Source organism: Strongylocentrotus purpuratus, unplaced genomic scaffold (genome assembly GCF_000002235.5).
Source record: "Strongylocentrotus purpuratus isolate Spur 01 unplaced genomic scaffold, Spur_5.0 spur5_scaffold_7, whole genome shotgun sequence".
NCBI classification, from domain to species: Eukaryota; Metazoa; Echinodermata; class Echinoidea; order Camarodonta; family Strongylocentrotidae; genus Strongylocentrotus; species Strongylocentrotus purpuratus.
The window spans coordinates 2,289,652-2,313,202 of NW_022145613.1; the positions used below are offsets into that span (position 1 = coordinate 2,289,652).

Sequence of the window (23,551 nt, forward strand, 5' to 3'; positions counted from 1 at the left end):
TCTACACCAGTTAATGTGTATCTATTTTACAATATGATATTTGAGTCGAGATGGACTAAGTGTATCAACGGTTTGGTCATATAAATCAAGATTGTTTTAACATTGACTTTGTGATATTTTTGTTATAAAACTATAACCACGACAACCTTGGTTCTAATATGATGATATGCAAAGGGCACTACAACCTTTAGAATAACTTCATTGGCTTAAAACCAAGAAAAGGAAGATATATTAACGATGATTGTATTACCATTTTTGTGTTTTATTTTGATCTCGCTAGGAAACGGTGACGATAGCAGCGGTTAGTATTTTGTTTAGTTCATTGAAGTTTACGATGTGACGTTTGAAACGAATCGAAACGAGTACCTGGTCTGTTTGCAATAATTATAGTACGAGAAAAAGAAGAGCAGTCTTTAAAGGTACTATGTCCCTGTTGCAGCCAACCTCAAATTCTGTAGAACTTTGCAGGAATTATGAATATGTCATGTATGTCCTATCTGTGAAATGTATACGTTAGCAGTGTCCTCATATTCAAATTATGCAAGGAAACCCATTTACTTGCTAGACTTCACTGTCAGACATTATTGAGTGACTGACTGGCTTTTTTTCTTCTTTGGTAATAACATACATGAAAAGAGGTGTAAAGGGTACGTGAGCATTTGTCTACATCAATAACCCACTTCTTGTGATGGCCAAGATTAAACTGATTGAATCTTTGCGCAGCATGAAACGTATGACCATTCGGTACAATATTGTCTGAAAATCAAGACTATTACTTTTGGGCTCTAAAGCCCTAAAGTCGATTTGACACTAATAGTCGTTATTTTCCCACTTCAAGACATTTTCAAGCCCCACCTTTCAAAGGAAGTTCTAAATTAGTATTATCTTTCAAATGCAGTTGGATTTTAACTTTTTCATTTTTGGGGCCTGCAAATGGGACATAGTACCTTTAAATTTATTATATTCTCATCAATTTGAACTGCTTCCTCTTTAAAACTTAACCAAGCGAGTTAAATAGCAAAAAGTATATGGAATCTACACCATTTGCTATGTATTTGATTTTGTTTAGATCCATATAGTTTACAGAATGATGTTTGAAATAAGGTGAAACTAGGATTTAAAGTAGGTCTGTTTGAAAAGCTTATAGAACGAGAAAAAGTAAAGTACTGTGATGTTATGATATTTTCATCAATTCGTACTACCACCCTTCAAACAAAAGCAAGGGAGATGAAAGGCGAAAAGTGCCTGATATCTACACCAGTTAATGTGTATCTATTTTACAATATGATATTTGAGTCGAGATGGACTAAGTGTATCAACGGTTTGGTCATATAAATCAAGATTGTTTTAACATTGACTTTGTGATATTTTTGTTATAAAACTATAACCACGACAACCTTGGTTCTAATATGATGATATGCAAAGGGCACTACAACCTTTAGAATAACTTCATTGGCTTAAAACCAAGAAAAGGAAGATATATTAACGATGATTGTATTACCATTTTTGTGTTTTATTTTGATCTCGCTAGGAAACGGTGACGATAGCAGCGGTTAGTATTTTGTTTAGTTCATTGAAGTTTACGATGTGACGTTTGAAACGAATCGAAACGAGTACCTGGTCTGTTTGCAATAATTATAGTACGAGAAAAAGAAGATCAGTCTTTAAAGGTACTATGTCCCTGTTGCAGCCAACCTCAAATTCTGTAGAACTTTGCAGGAATTATGAATATGTCATGTATGTCCTATCTGTGAAATGTATACGTTAGCAGTGTCCTCATATTCAAATTATGCAAGGAAACCCATTTACTTGCTAGACTTCACTGTCAGACATTATTGAGTGACTGACTGGCTTTTTTTCTTCTTTGGTAATAACATACATGAAAAGAGGTGTAAAGGGTACGTGAGCATTTGTCTACATCAATAACCCACTTCTTGTGATGGCCAAGATTAAACTGATTGAATCTTTGCGCAGCATGAAACGTATGACCATTCGGTACAATATTGTCTGAAAATCAAGACTATTACTTTTGGGCTCTAAAGCCCTAAAGTCGATTTGACACTAATAGTCGTTATTTTCCCACTTCAAGACATTTTCAAGCCCCACCTTTTTAAAGAAAGTTCTAAATTAGTATTATCTTTCAAATGCAGTTGGATTTTAACTTTTTCATTTTTTGGGCCTGCAAATGGGACATAGTACCTTTAAATTTATTATATTCTCATCAATTTGAACTGCTTCCTCTTTAAAACTTAACCAAGCGAGTTAAATAGCAAAAAGTATATGGAATCTACACCATTTGCTATGTATTTGATTTTGTTTAGATCCATATAGTTTACAGAATGATGTTTGAAATAAGGTGAAACTAGGATTTAAAGTAGGTCTGTTTGAAAAGCTTATAGAACGAGAAAAAGTAAAGTACTGTAATGTTATGATATTTTCATCAATTCGTACTACCACCCTTCAAACAAAAGCAAGGGAGATGAAAGGCGAAAAGTGCCTGATATCTACACCAGTTAATGTGTATCTATTTTACAATATGATATTTGAGTCGAGATGGACTAAGTGTATCAACGGTTTGGTCATATAAATCAAGATTGTTTTAACATTGACTTTGTGATATTTTTGTTATAAAACTATAACCACGACAACCTTGGTTCTAATATGATGATATGCAAAGGGCACTACAACCTTTAGAATAACTTCATTGGCTTAAAACCAAGAAAAGGAAGATATATTAACGATGATTGTATTACCATTTTTGTGTTTTATTTTGATCTCGCTAGGAAACGGTGACGATAGCAGCGGTTAGTATTTTGTTTAGTTCATTGAAGTTTACGATGTGACGTTTGAAACGAATCGAAACGAGTACCTGGTCTGTTTGCAATAATTATAGTACGAGAAAAAGAAGAGCAGTCTTTAAAGGTACTATGTCCCTGTTGCAGCCAACCTCAAATTCTGTAGAACTTTGCAGGAATTATGAATATGTCATGTATGTCCTATCTGTGAAATGTATACGTTAGCAGTGTCCTCATATTCAAATTATGCAAGGAAACCCATTTACTTGCTAGACTTCACTGTCAGACATTATTGAGTGACTGACTGGCTTTTTTTCTTCTTTGGTAATAACATACATGAAAAGAGGTGTAAAGGGTACGTGAGCATTTGTCTACATCAATAACCCACTTCTTGTGATGGCCAAGATTAAACTGATTGAATCTTTGCGCAGCATGAAACGTATGACCATTCGGTACAATATTGTCTGAAAATCAAGACTATTACTTTTGGGCTCTAAAGCCCTAAAGTCGATTTGACACTAATAGTCGTTATTTTCCCACTTCAAGACATTTTCAAGCCCCACCTTTTTAAAGAAAGTTCTAAATTAGTATTATCTTTCAAATGCAGTTGGATTTTAACTTTTTCATTTTTTGGGCCTGCAAATGGGACATAGTACCTTTAAATTTATTATATTCTCATCAATTTGAACTGCTTCCTCTTTAAAACTTAACCAAGCGAGTTAAATAGCAAAAAGTATATGGAATCTACACCATTTGCTATGTATTTGATTTTGTTTAGATCCATATAGTTTACAGAATGATGTTTGAAATAAGGTGAAACTAGGATTTAAAGTAGGTCTGTTTGAAAAGCTTATAGAACGAGAAAAAGTAAAGTACTGTGATGTTATGATATTTTCATCAATTCGTACTACCACCCTTCAAACAAAAGCAAGGGAGATGAAAGGCGAAAAGTGCCCGATATCTACACCAGTTAATGTGTATCTATTTTACAATATGATATTTGAGTCGAGATGGACTAAGTATTAAGGCCCCACTGTCCTACGTGTAGCTACTTGCTCCCTCTATATCGAAAACTTCCCCAATGGGTGCCTGTTAATTGGTCCCCAATGAGATGGCAACCTGTCAGTGACCTCGCTGTGTGGTCTAATCCCTTCTGGCCCAGTAGTATTGACGGTCTTTAATGGTTAGGCCCTATAAAATAATTAAGATTGTCTTAACATTGATTTTGTGAAAGTATCGCTTTATATGAGGTACATAATTATAACTTAAAGGGTACTCGAACTTTTGAAATAAATCTACTTGCCAAAATGCAGTATGAGAAGAGAAACAAATGCTGGAAATTAAAAGTCAGATAAATAAAGAGGATTATGAATCGTATATTGAAAAGAATAAGACGCTGCATGAAATTCATCGCTAAATTTGACTGCATGCAGGATTACGATGATTTTATGATTAATTTTTAGTTATATTTATGTCTTTTCAGGAAGTAGGAAGAGCAAAAGCAGCAGCAAAAGCAGCAGCAGCAGCAGCAGCGGAAGCGGTAAGTATTTTGTTTAGTTCCACATAGTTTACAATATGATGTTTGGATTTAGGTATTTACATTGTTTATTATGGTACATATGGTAACATATTTACATGAGCTTGCATAAATTTGCATATATTATCAGATACACACCGATGTGTATGCAAGAAAACACATAGTAAAACTTGAATTTCTTATGTATTCTCTTGTTTTTCATTTCTTTTGTATTTTATTGTTTACATTTTTTCTGTTTTACATTATTTGTTGACAATGATATTGGATATGACAACCATGAAGACAAAGACAATTTACAATTATATGGTGAAATTGTATTGTATTTCACAAGTTTCATAACATGTCCATTCCATTACACACACACATATATAGTTGAAATGACTGTTTTTGGATGACCTTTGAGTTTGACTCTTATTGGTCATGCGACCTTGTAATGCTTGGTCAGATCTTCGCAAATTCAGTACCAAAAATTGCTCAAGACTTGAAGAAAAAAGTCATGAAAGTTAAACTTTATGTCTGCCGCGGTTCAAGAGAAGTCGCTTATTTACTACAGGGGGCAGGGTCAAATTGACCCCCCCCCCTCCCCGGTTTAAATAGGGTTAAAGTATGTCTATTTGAAAATATTATAGAACGAGAAGAAGGAAGGTAGTGTCATCGTATGATAATCTCATCATTTTGTACTACTGCCCCTTTACAATCTAAGCAAGGGCGTTGAAAAGCGTTAAGTGAATGACCTCCACACTAATGAATTTGTGCTTAATTCACGATCAGATATTTGAGTCGAGATGGACTTAGTGTATCAACGGTCGGGTCATACAAATCAAGATTGTTTTAACTCTGTTTTGAGATATTTTCGTTATAAAAATATAACCATGACAACCCTGGGTCTTGTATGATGACACTTAAAGGGCGCTCCAACCTTCAAAATAACTTCACTTGCATACAATCAAGAAAAGAAAAATATAACGATGATTTCATGAGAAAAAATTTCTGTTTTTATTTATATCTTGTCAGGCGAACGCAACAACAACGGCGGTTAGTATTTTTTTCAGTTCCACATAGTTTATAGCTTGATGTTTGAAACAGGGTTAAACGTATGTCTAAAGTAGGCCTATTCTAAATGATTATAGAACGAGAAGAAGGAAAGTAGCATCATGTTATGATAATCACTTCATTTCGTACTCAGTACTACCCCTTTTAAATTTAAGCAAGGAAGTTGAAAAGCGTTAGGTAAATGACCTCCACAAAAGTTAATTTGCATTTAAGTCACAGTAAGATATTTGAGTCGAGATGGACTAAGTGTATCAACGGTTTGGTCATATAAATCAAGATTGTTTTAACATTGACTTTGTGATATTTTTGTTATAAAACTATAACCACGACAACCTTGGTTCTAATATGATGATATGCAAAGGGCACTACAACCTTTAGAATAACTTCATTAGCTTAAAACCAAGAAAAGGAAGATATATTAACGATGATTGTATTACCATTTTTGTGTTTTATTTTGATCTCGCTAGGAAACGGTGACGATAGCAGCGGTTAGTATTTTGTTTAGTTCATTGAAGTTTACGATGTGACGTTTGAAACGAATCGAAACGAGTACCTGGTCTGTTTGCAATAATTATAGTACGAGAAAAAGAAGAGCAGTCTTTAAAGGTACTATGTCCCTGTTGCAGCCAACCTCAAATTCTGTAGAACTTTGCAGGAATTATGAATATGTCATGTATGTCCTATCTGTGAAATGTATACGTTAGCAGTGTCCTCATATTCAAATTATGCAAGGAAACCCATTTACTTGCTAGACTTCACTGTCAGACATTATTGAGTGACTGACTGGCTTTTTTTCTTCTTTGGTAATAACATACATGAAAAGAGGTGTAAAGGGTACGTGAGCATTTGTCTACATCAATAACCCACTTCTTGTGATGGCCAAGATTAAACTGATTGAATCTTTGCGCAGCATGAAACGTATGACCATTCGGTACAATATTGTCTGAAAATCAAGACTATTACTGTTGGGCTCTAAAGCCCTAAAGTCGATTTGACACTAATAGTCGTTATTTTCCCACTTCAAGACATTTTTAAGCCCCACCTTTTTTAGGGAAGTTCTAAATTAGTATTATCTTTCAAATGCAGTTGGAATTTAACTTTTTCATTTTTTGGGCCTGCAAATGGGACATAGTACCTTTAAATTTATTATATTCTCATCAATTTGAACTGCTTCCTCTTTAAAACTTAACCAAGCGAGTTAAATAGCAAAAAGTATATGGAATCTACACCATTTGCTATGTATTTGATTTTGTTTAGATCCATATAGTTTACAGAATGATGTTTGAAATAAGGTGAAACTAGGATTTAAAGTAGGTCTGTTTGAAAAGCTTATAGAACGAGAAAAAGTAAAGTATTGTGATGTTATGATATTTTCATCAATTCGTACTACCACCCTTCAAACAAAAGCAAGGGAGATGAAAGGCGAAAAGTGCCTGATATCTACACCAGTTAATGTGTATCTATTTTACAATAAGATATTTGAGTCGAGATGGACTAAGTATTAAGGCCCCACTGTCCTACGTGTAGCTACTTGCTCCCTCTATATAGAAAACTTCCCCAATAGGTGCCTGTTAATTGGTCCCCAATGAGATGGCCACCTGTCAGTGACCTCGCTGTGTGGTCTAATCCCTTCTGGACCAGTATTATTGACGGTCTTTAATGGTTAGGCCCTATAAAACAATCAAGATTGTTTTAACATTAATTTTGTGATAGTATCGCTTTATATGAGGTACATAATTATAACTTAAAGGGTACTCGAACTTTTGAAATAACTTTACTTGCCAAAATGCAGTATGAGAAGAGAAACAAATGCTGGAAATTAAAATCAGATAAAGAAAGAGGATTATGAATCGTATATTAAAAAGAATAAGACGCTGCATGAAATTCATCGCTAAATTTTACTGCATGCAGAATTACGATGATTTTATGATTAATGTTTAGTTATATTTATGTCTTTTCAGGAAGTAGGAAGAGCAAAAGCAGCAGCAAAAGCAGCAGCAGCAGCAGCGAAAGCGGTAAGTATTTTGTTTAGTTCCACATAGTTTACAATATGATGTTTGGATTTAGGTATTTACATTGTTTATTATGGTACATATGGTAACATATTTACATGAGCATGCATAAATTTGCATATATTATCAGATACACACCGATGTGTATGCAAGAAAACACATAGTATAACTTGAATTTCTTATGTATTCTGTTGTTTTTCATTTCTTTTGTATTTTATTGTTTGCATTTTTTATGTTTTGCATTATTTGTTGACAATGATATTAGATATAACAACCATGAAGACAAAGACAATTTACAATTATATGGTGAAATTGTATTGTATTTCACAAGTTTCATAACATGTCCATTCCATTACACACACATATATGGACAAATGACTGTTTTGGATGACCTTTGAGTTTGACTCTTATTGGTCATGCGACCTTGTAATGCTTGGTCAGATCTCAGGGGCGGATCTAGCTTTTTGCTAAGGGGGGGGTTGACCAAAATAATGACGATGCGGAGCATCGTCCACGAGCCGCGAAGCGGCGAGCCGATTTTTTTTGGGGTGTTTATTTGAACCCCGTAAGTGATGTTTTCCTGGCATCTATTAACACAATGGAGACCATAAAAAGCAGTGCATGATAACGTCTTTTTAAATCAAGTAACAGTTAAATACACAGTTATATCCAGAGTTATCATGTGTTTGGTTAAGTTACCTGATGAGTTGAATATCTTCTCACAATATTTGCACTTGAAAGGGTTTCTCTCCAGCGTGCGTTCTTTTTTCTTTCTTTTTTTCTTTCTTTTTTCCTTTTTTTTTCCTTTTTTTTTTTTGGGGGGGGGCCGCCCAAGGGGGGGGGGTTGCAACCCCCCCCCAACCCCCCTGGATCCGCCACTGGATCTTCGCAAATTCAGTACCAAAAATTGCTCAAGACTTGAAGAAAAAAGTCATGAAAGTTAAACTTTATGTCTGCCGCGGTTCCAGAGAAGTCGCTTATTTACTACAGGGGGCAGGGTCAAATTGACCCCCCCCCCCTCCCCGGTTTAAATAGGGTTAAAGTATGTCTATTTTGAAAATATTATAGAACGAGAAGAAGGAAGGTAGTGTCATCGTATGATAATCTCATCATTTTGTACTACTGCCCCTTTACAATCTAAGCAAGGGCGTTGAAAAGCGTTAAGTGAATGACCTCCACACTAATGAATTTGTGCTTAATTCACGATCAGATATTTGAGTCGAGATGGACTTAGTGTATCAACGGTCGGGTCATACAAATCAAGATTGTTTTAACTCTGTTTTGAGATATTTTCGTTATAAAAATATAACCATGACAACCCTGGGTCTTGTATAATGATACCTAAAGGGCGCTCCAACCTTCAAAATAACTTCACTTGCATACAATCAAGAAAAGGAAAATATAACGATGATTTCATGAGAAAAAATTTCTGTTTTTATTTATATCTTGTCAGGCGAACGCAACAACAACGGCGGTTAGTATTTTTTTCAGTTCCACATAGTTTACAGCATAATGTTTGAAACAGGGTAAAACGTATGTCTAAAGTAGGCCTATTCTAAATGATTATAGAACGAGAAGAAGGAAAGTAGCATCATGTTATGATAATCACTTCATTTCGTACTCAGTACTACCCATGGGCGTCAATCCTTACTTAATACCTATTGTTCAGGGGGGTGAATGAATAGATCATCCCCCCCCCCCTGAACAATAGATATCAATTGCAGATTTACGCCCATTTAAAAGGGGTAGTACTCAAGATTGTTTGAACATTGACTTTGTGATATTTCTGTTATAAAACTATAACCACGACAACCTTGGGTCTAACATGATGATATGCAAAGGGCACTACAACCTTTAGAATAACTTCATTGGCTTAAAACCAAGAAAAGGAAGATATATTAACGATGATTGTATTACCATTTTTGTGTTTTATTTTGATCTCGCTAGGAAACGGTGACGATAGCAGCGGTTAGTATTTTGTTTAGTTCATTGAAGTTTACGATGTGACGTTTGAAACGAATCGAAACGAGTACCTGGTCTGTTTGCAATAATTATAGTACGAGAAAAAGAAGAGCAGTCTTTAAAGGTACTATGTCCCTGTTGCAGCCAACCTCAAATTCTGTAGAACTTTGCAGGAATTATGAATATGTCATGTATGTCCTATCTGTGAAATGTATACGTTAGCAGTGTCCTCATATTCAAATTATGCAAGGAAACCCATTTACTTGCTAGACTTCACTGTCAGACATTATTGAGTGACTGACTGGCTTTTTTCTTCTTTGGTAATAACATACATGAAAAGAGGTGTAAAGGGTACGTGAGCATTTGTCTACATCAATAACCCACTTCTTGTGATGGCCAAGATTAAACTGATTGAATCTTTGCGCAGCATGAAACGTATGACCATTCGGTACAATATTGTCTGAAAATCAAGACTATTACTGTTGGGCTCTAAAGCCCTAAAGTCGATTTGACACTAATAGTCGTTATTTTCCCACTTCAAGACATTTTTAAGCCCCACCTTTTTTAGGGAAGTTCTAAATTAGTATTATCTTTCAAATGCAGTTGGAATTTAACTTTTTCATTTTTTGGGCCTGCAAATGGGACATAGTACCTTTAAATTTATTATATTCTCATCAATTTGAACTGCTTCCTCTTTAAAACTTAACCAAGCGAGTTAAATAGCAAAAAGTATATGGAATCTACACCATTTGCTATGTATTTGATTTTGTTTAGATCCATATAGTTTACAGAATGATGTTTGAAATAAGGTGAAACTAGGATTTAAAGTAGGTCTGTTTGAAAAGCTTATAGAACGAGAAAAAGTAAAGTATTGTGATGTTATGATATTTTCATCAATTCGTACTACCACCCTTCAAACAAAAGCAAGGGAGATGAAAGGCAAAAAGGGCCTGATATCTACACCAGTTAATGTGTATCTATTTTACAATAAGATATTTGAGTCGAGATGGACTAAGTATTAAGGCCCCACTGTCCTACGTGTAGCTACTTGCTCCCTCTATATAGAAAACTTCCCCAATAGGTGCCTGTTAATTGGTCCCCAATGAGATGGCAACCTGTCAGTGACCTCGCTGTGTGGTCTAATCCCTTCTGGACCAGTATTATTGACGGTCTTTAATGGATAGGCCCTATAAAACAATCAAGATTGTTTTAACATTAATTTTGTGATAGTATCGCTTTATATGAGGTACATAATTATAACTTAAAGGGTACTCGAACTTTTGAAATAACTTTACTTGCCAAATGGCAGTATGAGAAGAGAAACAAATGCTGGAAATTAAAATCAGATAAAGAAAGAGGATTATGAATCGTATATTAAAAAGAATAAGACGCTGCATGAAATTCATCGCTAAATTTTACTGCATGCAGGATTACGATGATTTTATGATTAATTTTTAGTTATATTTATGTCTTTTCAGGAAGTAGGAAGAGCAAAAGCAGCAGCAAAAGCAGCAGCAGCAGCAGCGAAAGCGGTAAGTATTTTGTTTAGTTCCACATAGTTTACAATATGATGTTTGGATTTAGGTATTTACATTGTTTATTATGGTACATATGGTAACATATTTACATGAGCATGCATAAATTTGCATATATTATCAGATACACACCGATGTGTATGCAAGAAAACACATAGTATAACTTAAATTTCTTATGTATTCTCTTGTTTTTCATTTCTTTTGTATTTTATTGTTTACATTTTTTATGTTTTGCATTATTTTTTGACAATGATATTAGATTTAACAACCATGAAGACAAAGACAATTTACAATTATATGGTGAAATTGTATTGTATTTCACAAGTTTCATAACATGTCCATTCCATTACACACACATATATGGACAAATGACTGTTTTTGGATGACCTTTGAGTTTGACTCTTATTGGTCATGCGACCTTGTAATGCTTGGTCAGATCTTCGCAAATTCAGTACCAAAAATTGCTCAAGACTTGAAGAAAAAAGTCATGAAAGTTAAACTTCATGTCTGCCGCGGTTCCAGAGAAGTCGCTTATTTACTACAGGGGGCAGGGTCAAATTGACCCCCCCCCCCCCCCGGTTTAAATAGGGTTAAAGTATGTCTATTTGAAAATATTATAGAACGAGAAGAAGGAAGGTAGTGTCATCGTATGATAATCTCATCATTTTGTACTACTGCCCCTTTACAATCTAAGCAAGGGCGTTGAAAAGCGTTAAGTGAATGACCTCCACACTAATGAATTTGTGCTTAATTCACGATCAGATATTTGAGTCGAGATGGACTTAGTGTATCAACGGTCGGGTCATACAAATCAAGATTGTTTTAACTCTGTTTTGAGATATTTTCGTTATAAAAATATAACCATGACAACCCTGGGTCTTGTATGATGATACTTAAAGGGCGCTCCAACCTTCAAAATAACTTCACTTGCATACAATCAAGAAAAGGAAAATATAACGATGATTTCATGAGAAAAAAATTCTGTTTTTATTTATATCTTGTCAGGCGAACGCAACAACAACGGCGGTTAGTATTTTTTTTCAGTTCCACATAGTTTACAGCATGATGTTTGAAACAGGGTAAAACGTATGTCTAAAGTAGGCCTATTCGAAATGACTATAGAACGAGAAGAAGGAAAGTAGCATCATGTTATGATAATCACTTCATTTCGTACTCAGTACTACCCATGGGCGTCAATCCTTACTTAATACCTATTGTTCAGGGGGGTGAATGAATAGATCATCCCCCCCCCCCTGAACAATAGATATCAATTGCAGATTTACGCCCATTTAAAAGGGATAGTACTCAAGATTGTTTGAACATTGACTTTGTGATATTTCTGTTATAAAACTATAACCACGACAACCTTGGGTCTAACATGATGATATGCAAAGGGCACTACAACCTTTAGAATAACTTCATTGGCTTAAAACCAAGAAAAGGAAGATATATTAACGATGATTGTATTACCATTTTTGTGTTTTATTTTGATCTCGCTAGGAAACGGTGACGATAGCAGCGGTTAGTATTTTGTTTAGTTCATTGAAGTTTACGATGTGACGTTTGAAACGAATCGAAACGAGTACCTGGTCTGTTTGCAATAATTATAGTACGAGAAAAAGAAGAGCAGTCTTTAAAGGTACTATGTCCCTGTTGCAGCCAACCTCAAATTCTGTAGAACTTTGCAGGAATTATGAATATGTCATGTATGTCCTATCTGTGAAATGTATACGTTAGCAGTGTCCTCATATTCAAATTATGCAAGGAAACCCATTTACTTGCTAGACTTCACTGTCAGACATTATTGAGTGACTGACTGGCTTTTTTTCTTCTTTGGTAATAACATACATGAAAAGAGTTGTAAAGGGTACATGAGCATTTGTCTACATCAATAACCCACTTCTTGTGATGGCCAAGATTAAACTGATTGAATCTTTGCGCAGCATGAAACGTATGACCATTCGGTACAATATTGTCTGAAAATCAAGGCTATTACTTTTGGGCTCGAAAGCCCTAAAGTCGATTTGACACTAATAGTCGTTATTTTCCCACTTCAAGACATTTTCAAGCCCCACCTTTTTAAGGGAAGTTCTAAATTAGTATTATCTTTCAAATGCAGTTGGAATTTAACTTTTTCATTTTTTGGGCCTGCAAATGGGACATAGTACCTTTAAATTTATTATATTCTCATCAATTTGAACTGCTTCCTCTTTAAAACTTAACCAAGCGAGTTAAATAGCAAAAAGTATATGGAATCTACACCATTTGCTATGTATTTGATTTTGTTTAGATCCATATAGTTTACAGAATGATGTTTGAAATAAGGTGAAACTAGGATTTAAAGTAGGTCTGTTTGAAAAGCTTATAGAACGAGAAAAAGTAAAGTACTGTGATGTTATGATATTTTCATCAATTCGTACTACCACCCTTCAAACAAAAGCAAGGGAGATGAAAGGCGAAAAGTACCTGATATCTACACCAGCTAATGTGTATCTATTTTACAATATGATATTTGAGTCGAGATGGACTTAGTATTAGGGACTTTTAGATTGAGTGGACGAGAACACGACGAACGCCGACTGATCATGCGTGTCAACGTACTCAACTGCCCATGTTGACTACGATTAGAAATCTTGGATTGCACTCGACGATAAACATGCATGCAGGAAGTAACACTATGAACATGACGGACAAAAGAACATCCCTTCACTGCTATTATGTAAAAATGTGTAGAACAGGTGAATATGTATGTGACACCTGTTCTACACATTTTTACATAATAGCAGGGAAGGGATCGATGTCCCTTTGTCTACCTGAGGAACTGTATATTTTATGCGCACGCGGCATACTAGTACCGTACGAGATTTAGGAAAATCAAGGTTGACGCAATATCGATCGCCGACTGAAACGACGTGACACATGCGCAGTGCCTTAAAATGACGTCACACGTTGCAGTGAAAGCTGTCGACGTGCAAATCTAAAAGTCCCTATTAAGGCCCCACTGTCCTACGTGTAGCTACTTGCTCCCTCTATATAGAAAACTTCCCCAATAGGTGCCTGTTAATTGGTCCCCAATGAGATGGCCACCTGTCAGTGACCTCGCTGTGTGGTCTAATCCCTTCTGGACCAGTATTATTGACGGTCTTTAATGGTTAGGCCCTATAAAATAATCAAGATTGTTTTAACATTGATTTTGTGATAGTATCGCTTTATATGAGGTACATAATTATAACTTAAAGGGTACTCGAACTTTTGAAAAATAACTTTACTTGCCAAAATGCAGTATGAGAAGAGAAACAAATGCTGGAAATTAAAAATCAGATAAAGAAAGAGGATTATGAATCGTATATTGAAAAGAATAAGACGCTGCATGAAATTCATCGCTAAATTTTACTGCATGCAGGATTACGATGATTTTATGATTAATTTTTAGTTATATTTATGTCTTTTCAGGAAGTAGGAAGAGCAAAAGCAGCAGCAAAAGCAGCAGCAGCAGCAGCGAAAGCGGTAAGTATTTTGTTTAGTTCTACATAGTTTACAATATGATGTTTGGATTTAGGTATTTACATTGTTTATTATGGTACATATGGTAACATATTTACATGAGCATGCATACATTCGCATATATTATCAGATACACACCGATGTGTATGCAAGAAAACACATAAAATATATAAAAATATAACCATGACAACCCTTGGTCTTGTATAATGATACCTAAAGGGCGCTCCAACCTTCAAAATAACTTCACTTGCATACAATCAAGAAAAGGAAAATATAACGATGATTTCATGAGAAATTTTTTTTTCTGTTTTTATTTATATCTTGTCAGGCGAACGCAACAACAACGGCGGTAAGTATTTTTTTCAGTTCCACATAGTTTACAGCATGATGTTTGAAACAGGGTAAAACGTATGTCTAAAGTAGGCCTATTCGAAATGACTATAGAACGAGAAGAAGGAAAGTAGCATCATGTTATGATAATCACTTCATTTCGTACTCAGTACTACCCCTTTTAAATTTAAGCAAGGAAGTTGAAAAGCGTTAGGTAAATGACCTCCACAAAAGTTAATTTGCATTTAATTCACAGTAAGATATTTGAGTCGAGATGGACTAAGTGTATCAACGGTTTGGTCATATAAATCAAGATTGTTTTAACATTGACTTTGTGATATTTTTGTTATAAAACTATAACCACGACAACCTTGGTTCTAATATGATGATATGCAAAGGGCACTACAACCTTTAGAATAACTTCATTGGCTTAAAACCAAGAAAAGGAAGATATATTAACGATGATTGTATTACCATTTTTGTGTTTTATTTTGATCTCGCTAGGAAACGGTGACGATAGCAGCGGTTAGTATTTTGTTTAGTTCATTGAAGTTTACGATGTGACGTTTGAAACGAATCGAAACGAGTACCTGGGGGGTGTTTCACAAAGATTCTAAGTAGAACTTAACTGTAAGTTGGACTTAAAAATTATGGAAAGCCATTAGCATCTTTGAAAATATTTGGTAAAAATATTTTTGAAAGGCATAAAATGTTTATTCAAATCATTCATATTTTCTGTCATTAAGGAAATTTCATATTCTTGTTGTGGAATTTATAAAATGTCTAAAATACTTGAATTTCTGCTTTTGAGTATATTTCATTTTAAGGCTCCAATGGCTGTCCATAATTTTTAAGTCAAACTTAGTGTTAAGTTCTACCTAGGATCTTTGTGAAACACCCCCCTGGTCTGTTTGCAATAATTATAGTACGAGAAAAAGAAGAGCAGTCTTTAAAGGTACTATGTCCCTGTTGCAGCCAACCTCAAATTCTGTAGAACTTTGCAGGAATTATGAATATGTCATGTATGTCCTATCTGTGAAATGTATACGTTAGCAGTGTCCTCATATTCAAATTATGCAAGGAAACCCATTTACTTGCTAGACTTCACTGTCAGACATTATTGAGTGACTGACTGGCTTTTTTCTTCTTTGGTAATAACATACATGAAAAGAGTTGTAAAGGGTACATGAGCATTTGTCTACATCAATAACCCACTTCTTGTGATGGCCAAGATTAAACTGATTGAATCTTTGCGCAGCATGAAACGTATGACCATTCGGTACAATATTGTCTGAAAATCAAGGCTATTACTTTTGGGCTCTAAAGCCCTAAAGTCGATTTGACACTAATAGTCGTTATTTTCCCACTTCAAGACATTTTCAAGCCCCACCTTTTTAAGGGAAGTTCTAAATTAGTATTATCTTTCAAATGCAGTTGGAATTTAACTTTTTCATTTTTTGGGCCTGCAAATGGGACATAGTACCTTTAAATTTATTATATTCTCATCAATTTGAACTGCTTCCTCTTTAAAACTTAACCAAGCGAGTTAAATAGCAAAAAGTATATGGAATCTACACCATTTGCTATGTATTTGATTTTGTTTAGATCCATATAGTTTACAGAATGATGTTTGAAATAAGGTGAAACTAGGATTTAAAGTAGGTCTGTTTGAAAAGCTTATAGAACGAGAAAAAGTAAAGTACTGTGATGTTATGATATTTTCATCAATTCGTACCTCACCCTTCAAACAAAAGCAAGGGAGATGAAAGGCGAAAAGTGCCTGATATCTACACCAGTTAATGTGTATCTATTTTACATTATGATATTTGAGTCGAGATGGACTAAGTATTAAGGCCCCACTGTCCTACTTGTAGCTATTTGCTCCCTCTATAAAATAATCAAGATTGTTTTAACATTGATTTTGTGATAGTATCGCTTTATATTAGGTACATAATTATAACTTAAAGGGTATTCGAACCTTTGAAATAACTTTACTTGCAAAAATGCAGTATGAGAAGAGACACAAATGCTGGAAATTAAAAATCAGATAAATAAAGAGGATTATTAATCGTATATTGAAAAGAATAAGACGCTGCATGAAATTCATCGCTAAATTTGACTGCATGCAGGATTACGATGATTTTATGATTAATTTTTAGTTATATTTATGTCTTTTCAGGAAGTAGGAAGAGCAAAAGCAGCAGCAAAAGCAGCAGCAGCAGCAGCGAAAGCGGTAAGTATTTTGTTTAGTTCTACATAGTTTACAATATGATGTTTGGATTTAGGTATTTACATTGTTTATTATGGTACATATGGTAACATATTTACATGAGCATGCATACATTTGCATATATTATCAGATACACACCGATGTGTATGCAAGAAAACACATAGTATAACTTGAATTTCTTATGTATTCTCTTGTTTTTCATTTCTTTTGTATTTTATTGTTTACATTTTTTATTTTTTGCATTATTTTTTGACAATGATATTAGATATGACAACCATGAAGACAAAGACAATTTACAATTATATGGTGAAATTGTATTGTATTTCACAAGTTTCATAACATGTCCATTCCATTACAGACACATATATGGACAAATGACTGTTTTTGGATGACCTTTGAGTTTGACTCTTATTGGTCATGCGACCTTGTAATGCTTGGTCAGATCTTCGCAAATTCAGTACCAAAAATTGCTCAAGACTTGAAGAAAAAAGTCATGAAAGTTAAACTTTATGTCTGCCGCGGTTCCGGAGAAGTCGCTTATTTACTACAGGGGGCAGGGTCTAATTGACCCCCCCCCCCTCTCCCCGGTTTAAATAGGGTTAAAGTATGTCTATTTGAAAATATTATAGAACGAGAAGAAGGAAGGTAGTGTCATCGTATGATAATCTCATCATTTTGTACTACTGCCCCTTTACAATCTAAGCAAGGGCGTTGAAAAGCGTTAAGTGAATGACCTCCACACTAATGAATTTGTGCTTAATTCACAATCAGATATTTGAGTCTAGATGGACTTAGTGTATCAACGGTCGGGTCATACAAATCAAGATTGTTTTAACTCTGTTTTGAGATATTTTCGTTATAAAAATATAACCATGACAACCCTGGGTCTTGTATGATGATACTTAAAGGGCGCTCCAACCTTCAAAATAACTTCACTTGCATACAATCAAGAAAAGAAAAATATAACGATGATTTCATGAGAAAAAATTTCTGTTTTTATTTATATCTTGTCAGGCGAACGCAACAACAACGGCGGTTAGTATTTTTTTCAGTTCCACATAGTTTATAGCTTGATGTTTGAAACAGGGTAAAACGTATGTCTAAAGTAGGCCTATTCGAAATGACTATAGAACGAGAAGAAGGAAAGTAGCATCATGTTATGATAATCACTTCATTTCGTACTCAGTACTACCCATGGGCGTCAATCCTTACTTAATACCTATTGTTCAGGGGGGTGAATGAATAGATCATCCCCCCCCTGAACAATAGATATCAATTGCAGATTTACGCCCATTTAAAAGGGGTAGTACTCAAGATTGTTTGAACATTGACTTTGTGATATTTCTGTTATAAAACTATAACCACGACAACCTTGGGTCTAACATGATGATATGCAAAGGGCACTACAACCTTTAGAATAACTTTATTTGCTTAAAACCAAGAAAAAGAAGATATATTATCGATGATTGTAAACGAGGTGAAACAGTACGTAAAGTAGGTCTTTTTGCACAGCTTATAGAACGAGAAAAAGGAATGCAGGATTGTGATCTATTCTGATAGGTTTGTAAAATTCACCTTTTCATCTTCATCGTGTTTTTTCCCCTCATGCTAGTACCTGACGTTCCAAATCTCTATGCTTTTATACATACTTTAAAGATGATGAAAAATGATCACCTAACACATGCATGACCATCGCAGAAAAATCTTCTCTCTCTCTCTCTCTTTCTCTCTCTCTCTCTCTCTCTCTCTCTCTCTTTCTCTCCCCCTCTCTCTCTCTCTCTCTCTCTTTCTCTTTCTCTCCTTTCTTTGTTTTGAGAGGATCTCGATAAGTACTTTGCATGGCACGAAGTGTACCCATGCACTTATGCACCTTTGCACCTAATTTAATACTCAAAACCTTTAGTACTCGCAAATATCAATAAACCGATGGATGTGGCCGTTGGTCTTAAGTTTATGAGATGTCTCCTTTGTTTTTAAGTCAGTTTGGAAAGGTGCCCTAAAAGGATTGCGCTTCATAATTATAGCCCTTAACTTTGAGACCTGACGACAAAGAACTGAAAAGGTGGATAAAACTGTTATCCCCTCTGATTCTTATCCTTCCATTCTCCTCTCTTCATTGACGTCGCCAAACTTGATTTATCCTTGTTTTCTATATCTTTCTAGACCCTGCTCCTGCTCCTGGTTCTTCTCCTCGTGAGTTTTCTTTGTTTGTAATCCTATTTCAGTTGAATTTATTATATTCTTAAACAAGTGAAAGTTTGATTGATCGACATCCCATTGCTACATATTTTGGCAGGCTATTTTAATATAAGCCTATCATATATTATCTAGCAAAAGAGTAATTCAACCCTTAAAAAAAATATAGGCCTATATAAAAAAATAAAAAAATCCTAAAAATGTAATGCGGTACACCCGTTATCATGGCCAGTATATTGTACCTATAAACGTATCAGAGAATGCCTACTTTACATATAAATATTCAAATGTTTTGTTTGGGCTGTGTATATTTGTATGGTGTGCCTCCCATCATCACCCCCCCCCCCCCCCATACACTTCAATGCCATTTATGCCAAGAACATGCACTTAAAAGGCAGACCAATATCTCGTTTCCTCCACCAGCCTCGGAATACGTGGAGTGTGCTACTGGACCACAACTCATTGCCCAGGTTGATCCTCCCTTCACTCTATCTTTCAACATCAACTCCAACTCGGATGTATTTGTCATCACCTTCTGTCCTACTTCGGTCCTCTCTACCGAAAGCTGCTACACCATGAGTAAGAGAAGCAATATTTGCGGGGAAAATGATATCAGTCTAGCACATGTGCATAAAAGCCTACAGATATTGGAACTATACTACTTTACTGGAAGAAATTCAATAAAAACATACTTGGATGATGTTTGACTGAAACATATGAATATTATGATACACTTAAGGCCACAGCCGTGAATGTCAGAAAAAGCGGCCAAAATATTCGTTATCACGAAATTCGGCAACATCGACTTGATATTTTAAGTTCCACCGGTCTCCATGATCCCTAACTTAATGTTTACCCCATGGAATAATTAATATACTTTCGGGAATCACAAAGGTCCTTCAAATCATACCCGTTCGGTAGTAAGTGGGGAGGTTTTTTTTTAAATTAATTTATTTATCATTTATTTATTAACATTTATTTATTAACACACCGGACGTACGAAATTAAGTAAAAGGGTCTGAAAATCAGACGATTACTAGGTGATTGCAATCGCTTAAGTCGATTCGACAACTGATGGTCGTTATTTTCCCCTTTCGAGGGAAGTTCTAAACTAGTATCGTCTTTCAAATACCGTTGGAAATTAACCTTTCCATTTTTTGGCCTGCAAATGGGACAAAGTACCTTTAAAGGAAGATGCGTTATTAGTGTTTACACATTCCCCATAGGCCAGCCTTTACAACGTAAATGCTTCAATGATCAATTGACCCGATATTGTTCCTTTCTGGCTGTAGCTGTTGCTGTGGTTGTTGGCGATGATTCCGTTGTATTTTGGTGCTTACTTTTTATTCATTTATGTTTTTTATATCCAATATAAAGGGTTGAGCTCCATCGGCCCCTCAGTTATCAACCAAGGCCCGAATGCAGCGTGTGACCCTGTCGAGCTTCCGTTCATCAGAAAGAACAAGAAAGAACGCATCACCGTCGTCATCAACAGCAAACGGTGTACAGTCAGCAATAACCGCGGTGGTACGCTTCTCATCGCAGATCCCGATGAAGGCCGCTTCCGGTTTGTCTACGGCTCTTGCCTTAATGGAAACAGGTGCCGAATCCGTAAGTTATCCTGGTTGTCGCCAACAAGAAATACCATAGGTGTACAAGGCGGAGACTCAATAGGCCGCAGTCGATCATCCCCATGACGATTTATTTTACCAATATTCGGGCAACTTCCACCTCAGATTTGTTTAAGGAGATATACATTTTAAAGTTTCTTGGCCTGATGTAATTTGATGATAAAATCAAAATGTAATAATAAAACGAAGGTGAATTTTCCTTTCTCGTTATTTTCGCTGGCTTGGAAAATACATAAACTGAATACTTACGCTGATAATAATTGTTATTATTTAATGTTGACATAGAAATGTCGAATATTGTCGTAATCTAATTTAACATTGAAATATCACATTGTGAGCCAGAGAAGGGTTGCTCAGTAGAAACAAGCATAGCCCAATACGTTGTTAAAACATAATCGAAAAGGTTGGAAATTCAATCCGTTCGTAATGATCAATTTGGTCTATTAAGTAAACCCTTGTAAATCCTAATTAAAAGCGAATTCAGACATCCCTTATCTTAGAAACATTCCCCAATTTTTTTTTTTTTTAAAGATTTTCAGATATAAAAAAAACGGATAATGATAACAGTAGTTGTCTCAGGGGCGGCACAAGTGGTAAATGCCCCCCCCCCGCCCCCCCCCCCCTCCTTCGGCAAAATCAAACTCTTCGTTCTGCTTGTCAAAACTATCCGTGATCCATGATCACAGGAGAGGAGTACTCATTAGATTACCACCACGGCCTAGCTACGGGGAGGGGCACATAGACCCTACCCCTAATTGATAGATTTGATCAGTATCAGTAATCCGGCTAATGACCGGCTTATCCCTACCCCACCCCCATCCAGTGCCCCCGTCATGGCTTGATCCACGCTATACCACTGTATGAGGATGGTTATATTTAGGTGCCGTATCATTACAATACAAGAAAGTAATATCATAATCATATACATGTAATTGATCATGGATAATACAATCTATATTGTGCGCAGGAATAATATGCTGACTAATTTCAATTACCTTTAAAAGTATGATAATCCCTCTCTCTTTCTCTAATCTTTCTCTCTCCTTTTCTCTCCCTTTTCGTTGCAGATTGTGTGCGTTAATAACTCGAATGGAGCACCACGCACTGCACATGGCAGATGCCTTAAGTAGAAAGTAGCACGATATAGATCTACGCAGTCATTATTCCGCAATCCTCCTCACTAATATATCAAGATTATAAACCCTTTATTCCCAAACATGAATACTAGTCACAAAATTACGTATAAGAGGTGGCCGTTTTTCTTTTTGATGAATAAATCGTAATATTTGTCTATTAACACAACAATCTGCCTCACTCCTATAGTATAACAGAATTTTCGTTTCCCCTATTGGAATTATTGGAAACAGATAGCGTTCCATACAACTATATAAAAATGGCATGTTCAACGTTTTCTTTTCATAATCAAATAATACAGTTCCGAACATAAATGACTACATTACCAGACAGTCGTCTTTTTCTTCTAAAATTACAATTATTGTATAATACAAAGCGAAACCGGCACTACGGACCGTTACATTTTTGTTTTTAGTATTCTACTTTAATAGATTTGAATTATTATTAGGCATTAACTTGTTGCAGCACTAATCGGTGGATGACTTGTTATACTGTATAATATTATCGTCACCTGTCAAGCCACCAAATGAGGATTAATAAAAGAATGTCATTGCGTAGAAATTTATCGTTTCAGTCGCATTTTTTCTCTCTAAAATGATTCAGTGAATAAATTGAATGGCGTGTGATGTGTTTTGCAACGTTCTATTTTTTCTCATTTTATTAGCTGTTTGCAAACGGTCTTTCGAGATACAATGATAATTAACAAAAAATTGGTAATATACGTTTTAAAAAGCGTACAAAATTATGCGAATAGGCCAATACATGTACCTATTGCGCATCAAAAGCTTCGGATTTACTTCAAACTACAACATTTTAGTAAAATGAAAATTCGTGATTTTACTTTTGATTTAAAAGTACGTATTTAACGATAATGATTTCCTAAGATACATTCAATGAAGGAAAACTTAGAAAATAATGTGGGGTTCTGATGATGTGATTTCAAAATGAATTAAACTGTTTCGAAGCAACTAAGAACAGTGGCGGATCCAGGGGGCACAGGGGGCACGTGCCCCCCCCCCCCCGGCCAAAAAAAAAAGAAAAGGAGAAAAAGGAGGGGGAAAGAAAAAGGGGAGGAAAAAGAAAAAAAAAACGGAAGAGAGAAAGAAGAAGAAAAGAGGAAGGAAAGAAAAGGTGAGAGGAGAAAAAGGAGGGGAAAGGGAAAGAGAGAGGAGAGAAAAGGCGGAAAAAGAAGAGAGGCGGAAAGACGGAGGAGAGAAAAGGGGGAAAAGGAGAATAATGAGAAGGGAAAAGAAAGAAAGGGGGATGAAGAAGGTGTTTTTTTTTACCGGTTAAGGGGCGGGGGGGGGGCATGCAATTTTAAGTCGAACATGACTAATACCAAAGATTTTATCTCCTTTATAACTTATAACTTATAATTTAGTCTTGAATTAATTTTCCGATATACCTATTCTAAGTGCTCTTTCAGCATGCAGATTGTCCCCGCCATTAATCCTGCCACAGTTGCTGGTTTCATTGTAATATTATTTTCTGTCATCCCTGTGGCCGCGAAGTTTCTATCCGTTTCGCAAGCACTTTTTTTCCATCGCCTACATGTAATGCTTATTGCTTCCAGTTTGCAAAAGACCCCAGTGGCGGATCTGTGGGGGATGGGGGAGGGGTTAGGGGTTTAAC

The 23,551-nt window shown here is 35.5% G+C and overlaps 1 protein-coding gene across 5 annotated transcripts; it reads left to right on the forward strand.

Moving 5' to 3' along the window:
• The first annotated feature begins 222 nt into the window (after positions 1-222).
• On the forward strand, positions 223-22,480 carry LOC105440082 (putative protein TPRXL). 5 transcript variants are annotated; one of them, XM_030974909.1, is made up of 19 exons: positions 223-301; positions 1,532-1,552; positions 2,784-2,804; positions 5,853-5,873; positions 7,347-7,400; positions 8,851-8,871; positions 9,345-9,365; positions 10,838-10,891; positions 11,900-11,920; positions 12,395-12,415; positions 14,348-14,401; positions 14,727-14,747; positions 15,233-15,253; positions 16,908-16,961; positions 17,973-17,993; positions 19,122-19,151; positions 19,578-19,733; positions 20,532-20,765; positions 21,853-22,480. In XM_030974909.1, exons 1-19 carry the CDS (start codon positions 238-240, stop codon positions 21,864-21,866), a joined length of 924 nt encoding a protein of 307 aa, XP_030830769.1. In that variant the 5' UTR covers positions 223-237; the 3' UTR covers positions 21,867-22,480. The 5 variants fall into 5 exon arrangements, with proteins under 5 accessions (XP_030830769.1, XP_030830771.1, XP_030830770.1 ...); XM_030974911.1 differs by lacking the exons at positions 14,348-14,401; positions 14,727-14,747; XM_030974910.1 differs by lacking the exons at positions 7,347-7,400; positions 8,851-8,871.
• Positions 22,481-23,551: the final 1,071 nt, after the last annotated feature.

Bases quoted from the DNA above. Each gene is read 5' to 3' on its own strand.
- LOC105440082 (XM_030974909.1), top strand. From the start codon at position 238: ATGATTGTATTACCATTTTTGTGTTTTATTTTGATCTCGCTAGGAAAC. The intron at 12,416-14,347 runs GTTAGTATTTTG...ATGTCTTTTCAG, and splicing joins AAACGGTGACGATAGCAGCG to GAAGTAGGAAGAGCAAAAGC. The intron at 14,748-15,232 runs GTAAGTATTTTT...TGATCTCGCTAG, and splicing joins CGAACGCAACAACAACGGCG to GAAACGGTGACGATAGCAGC.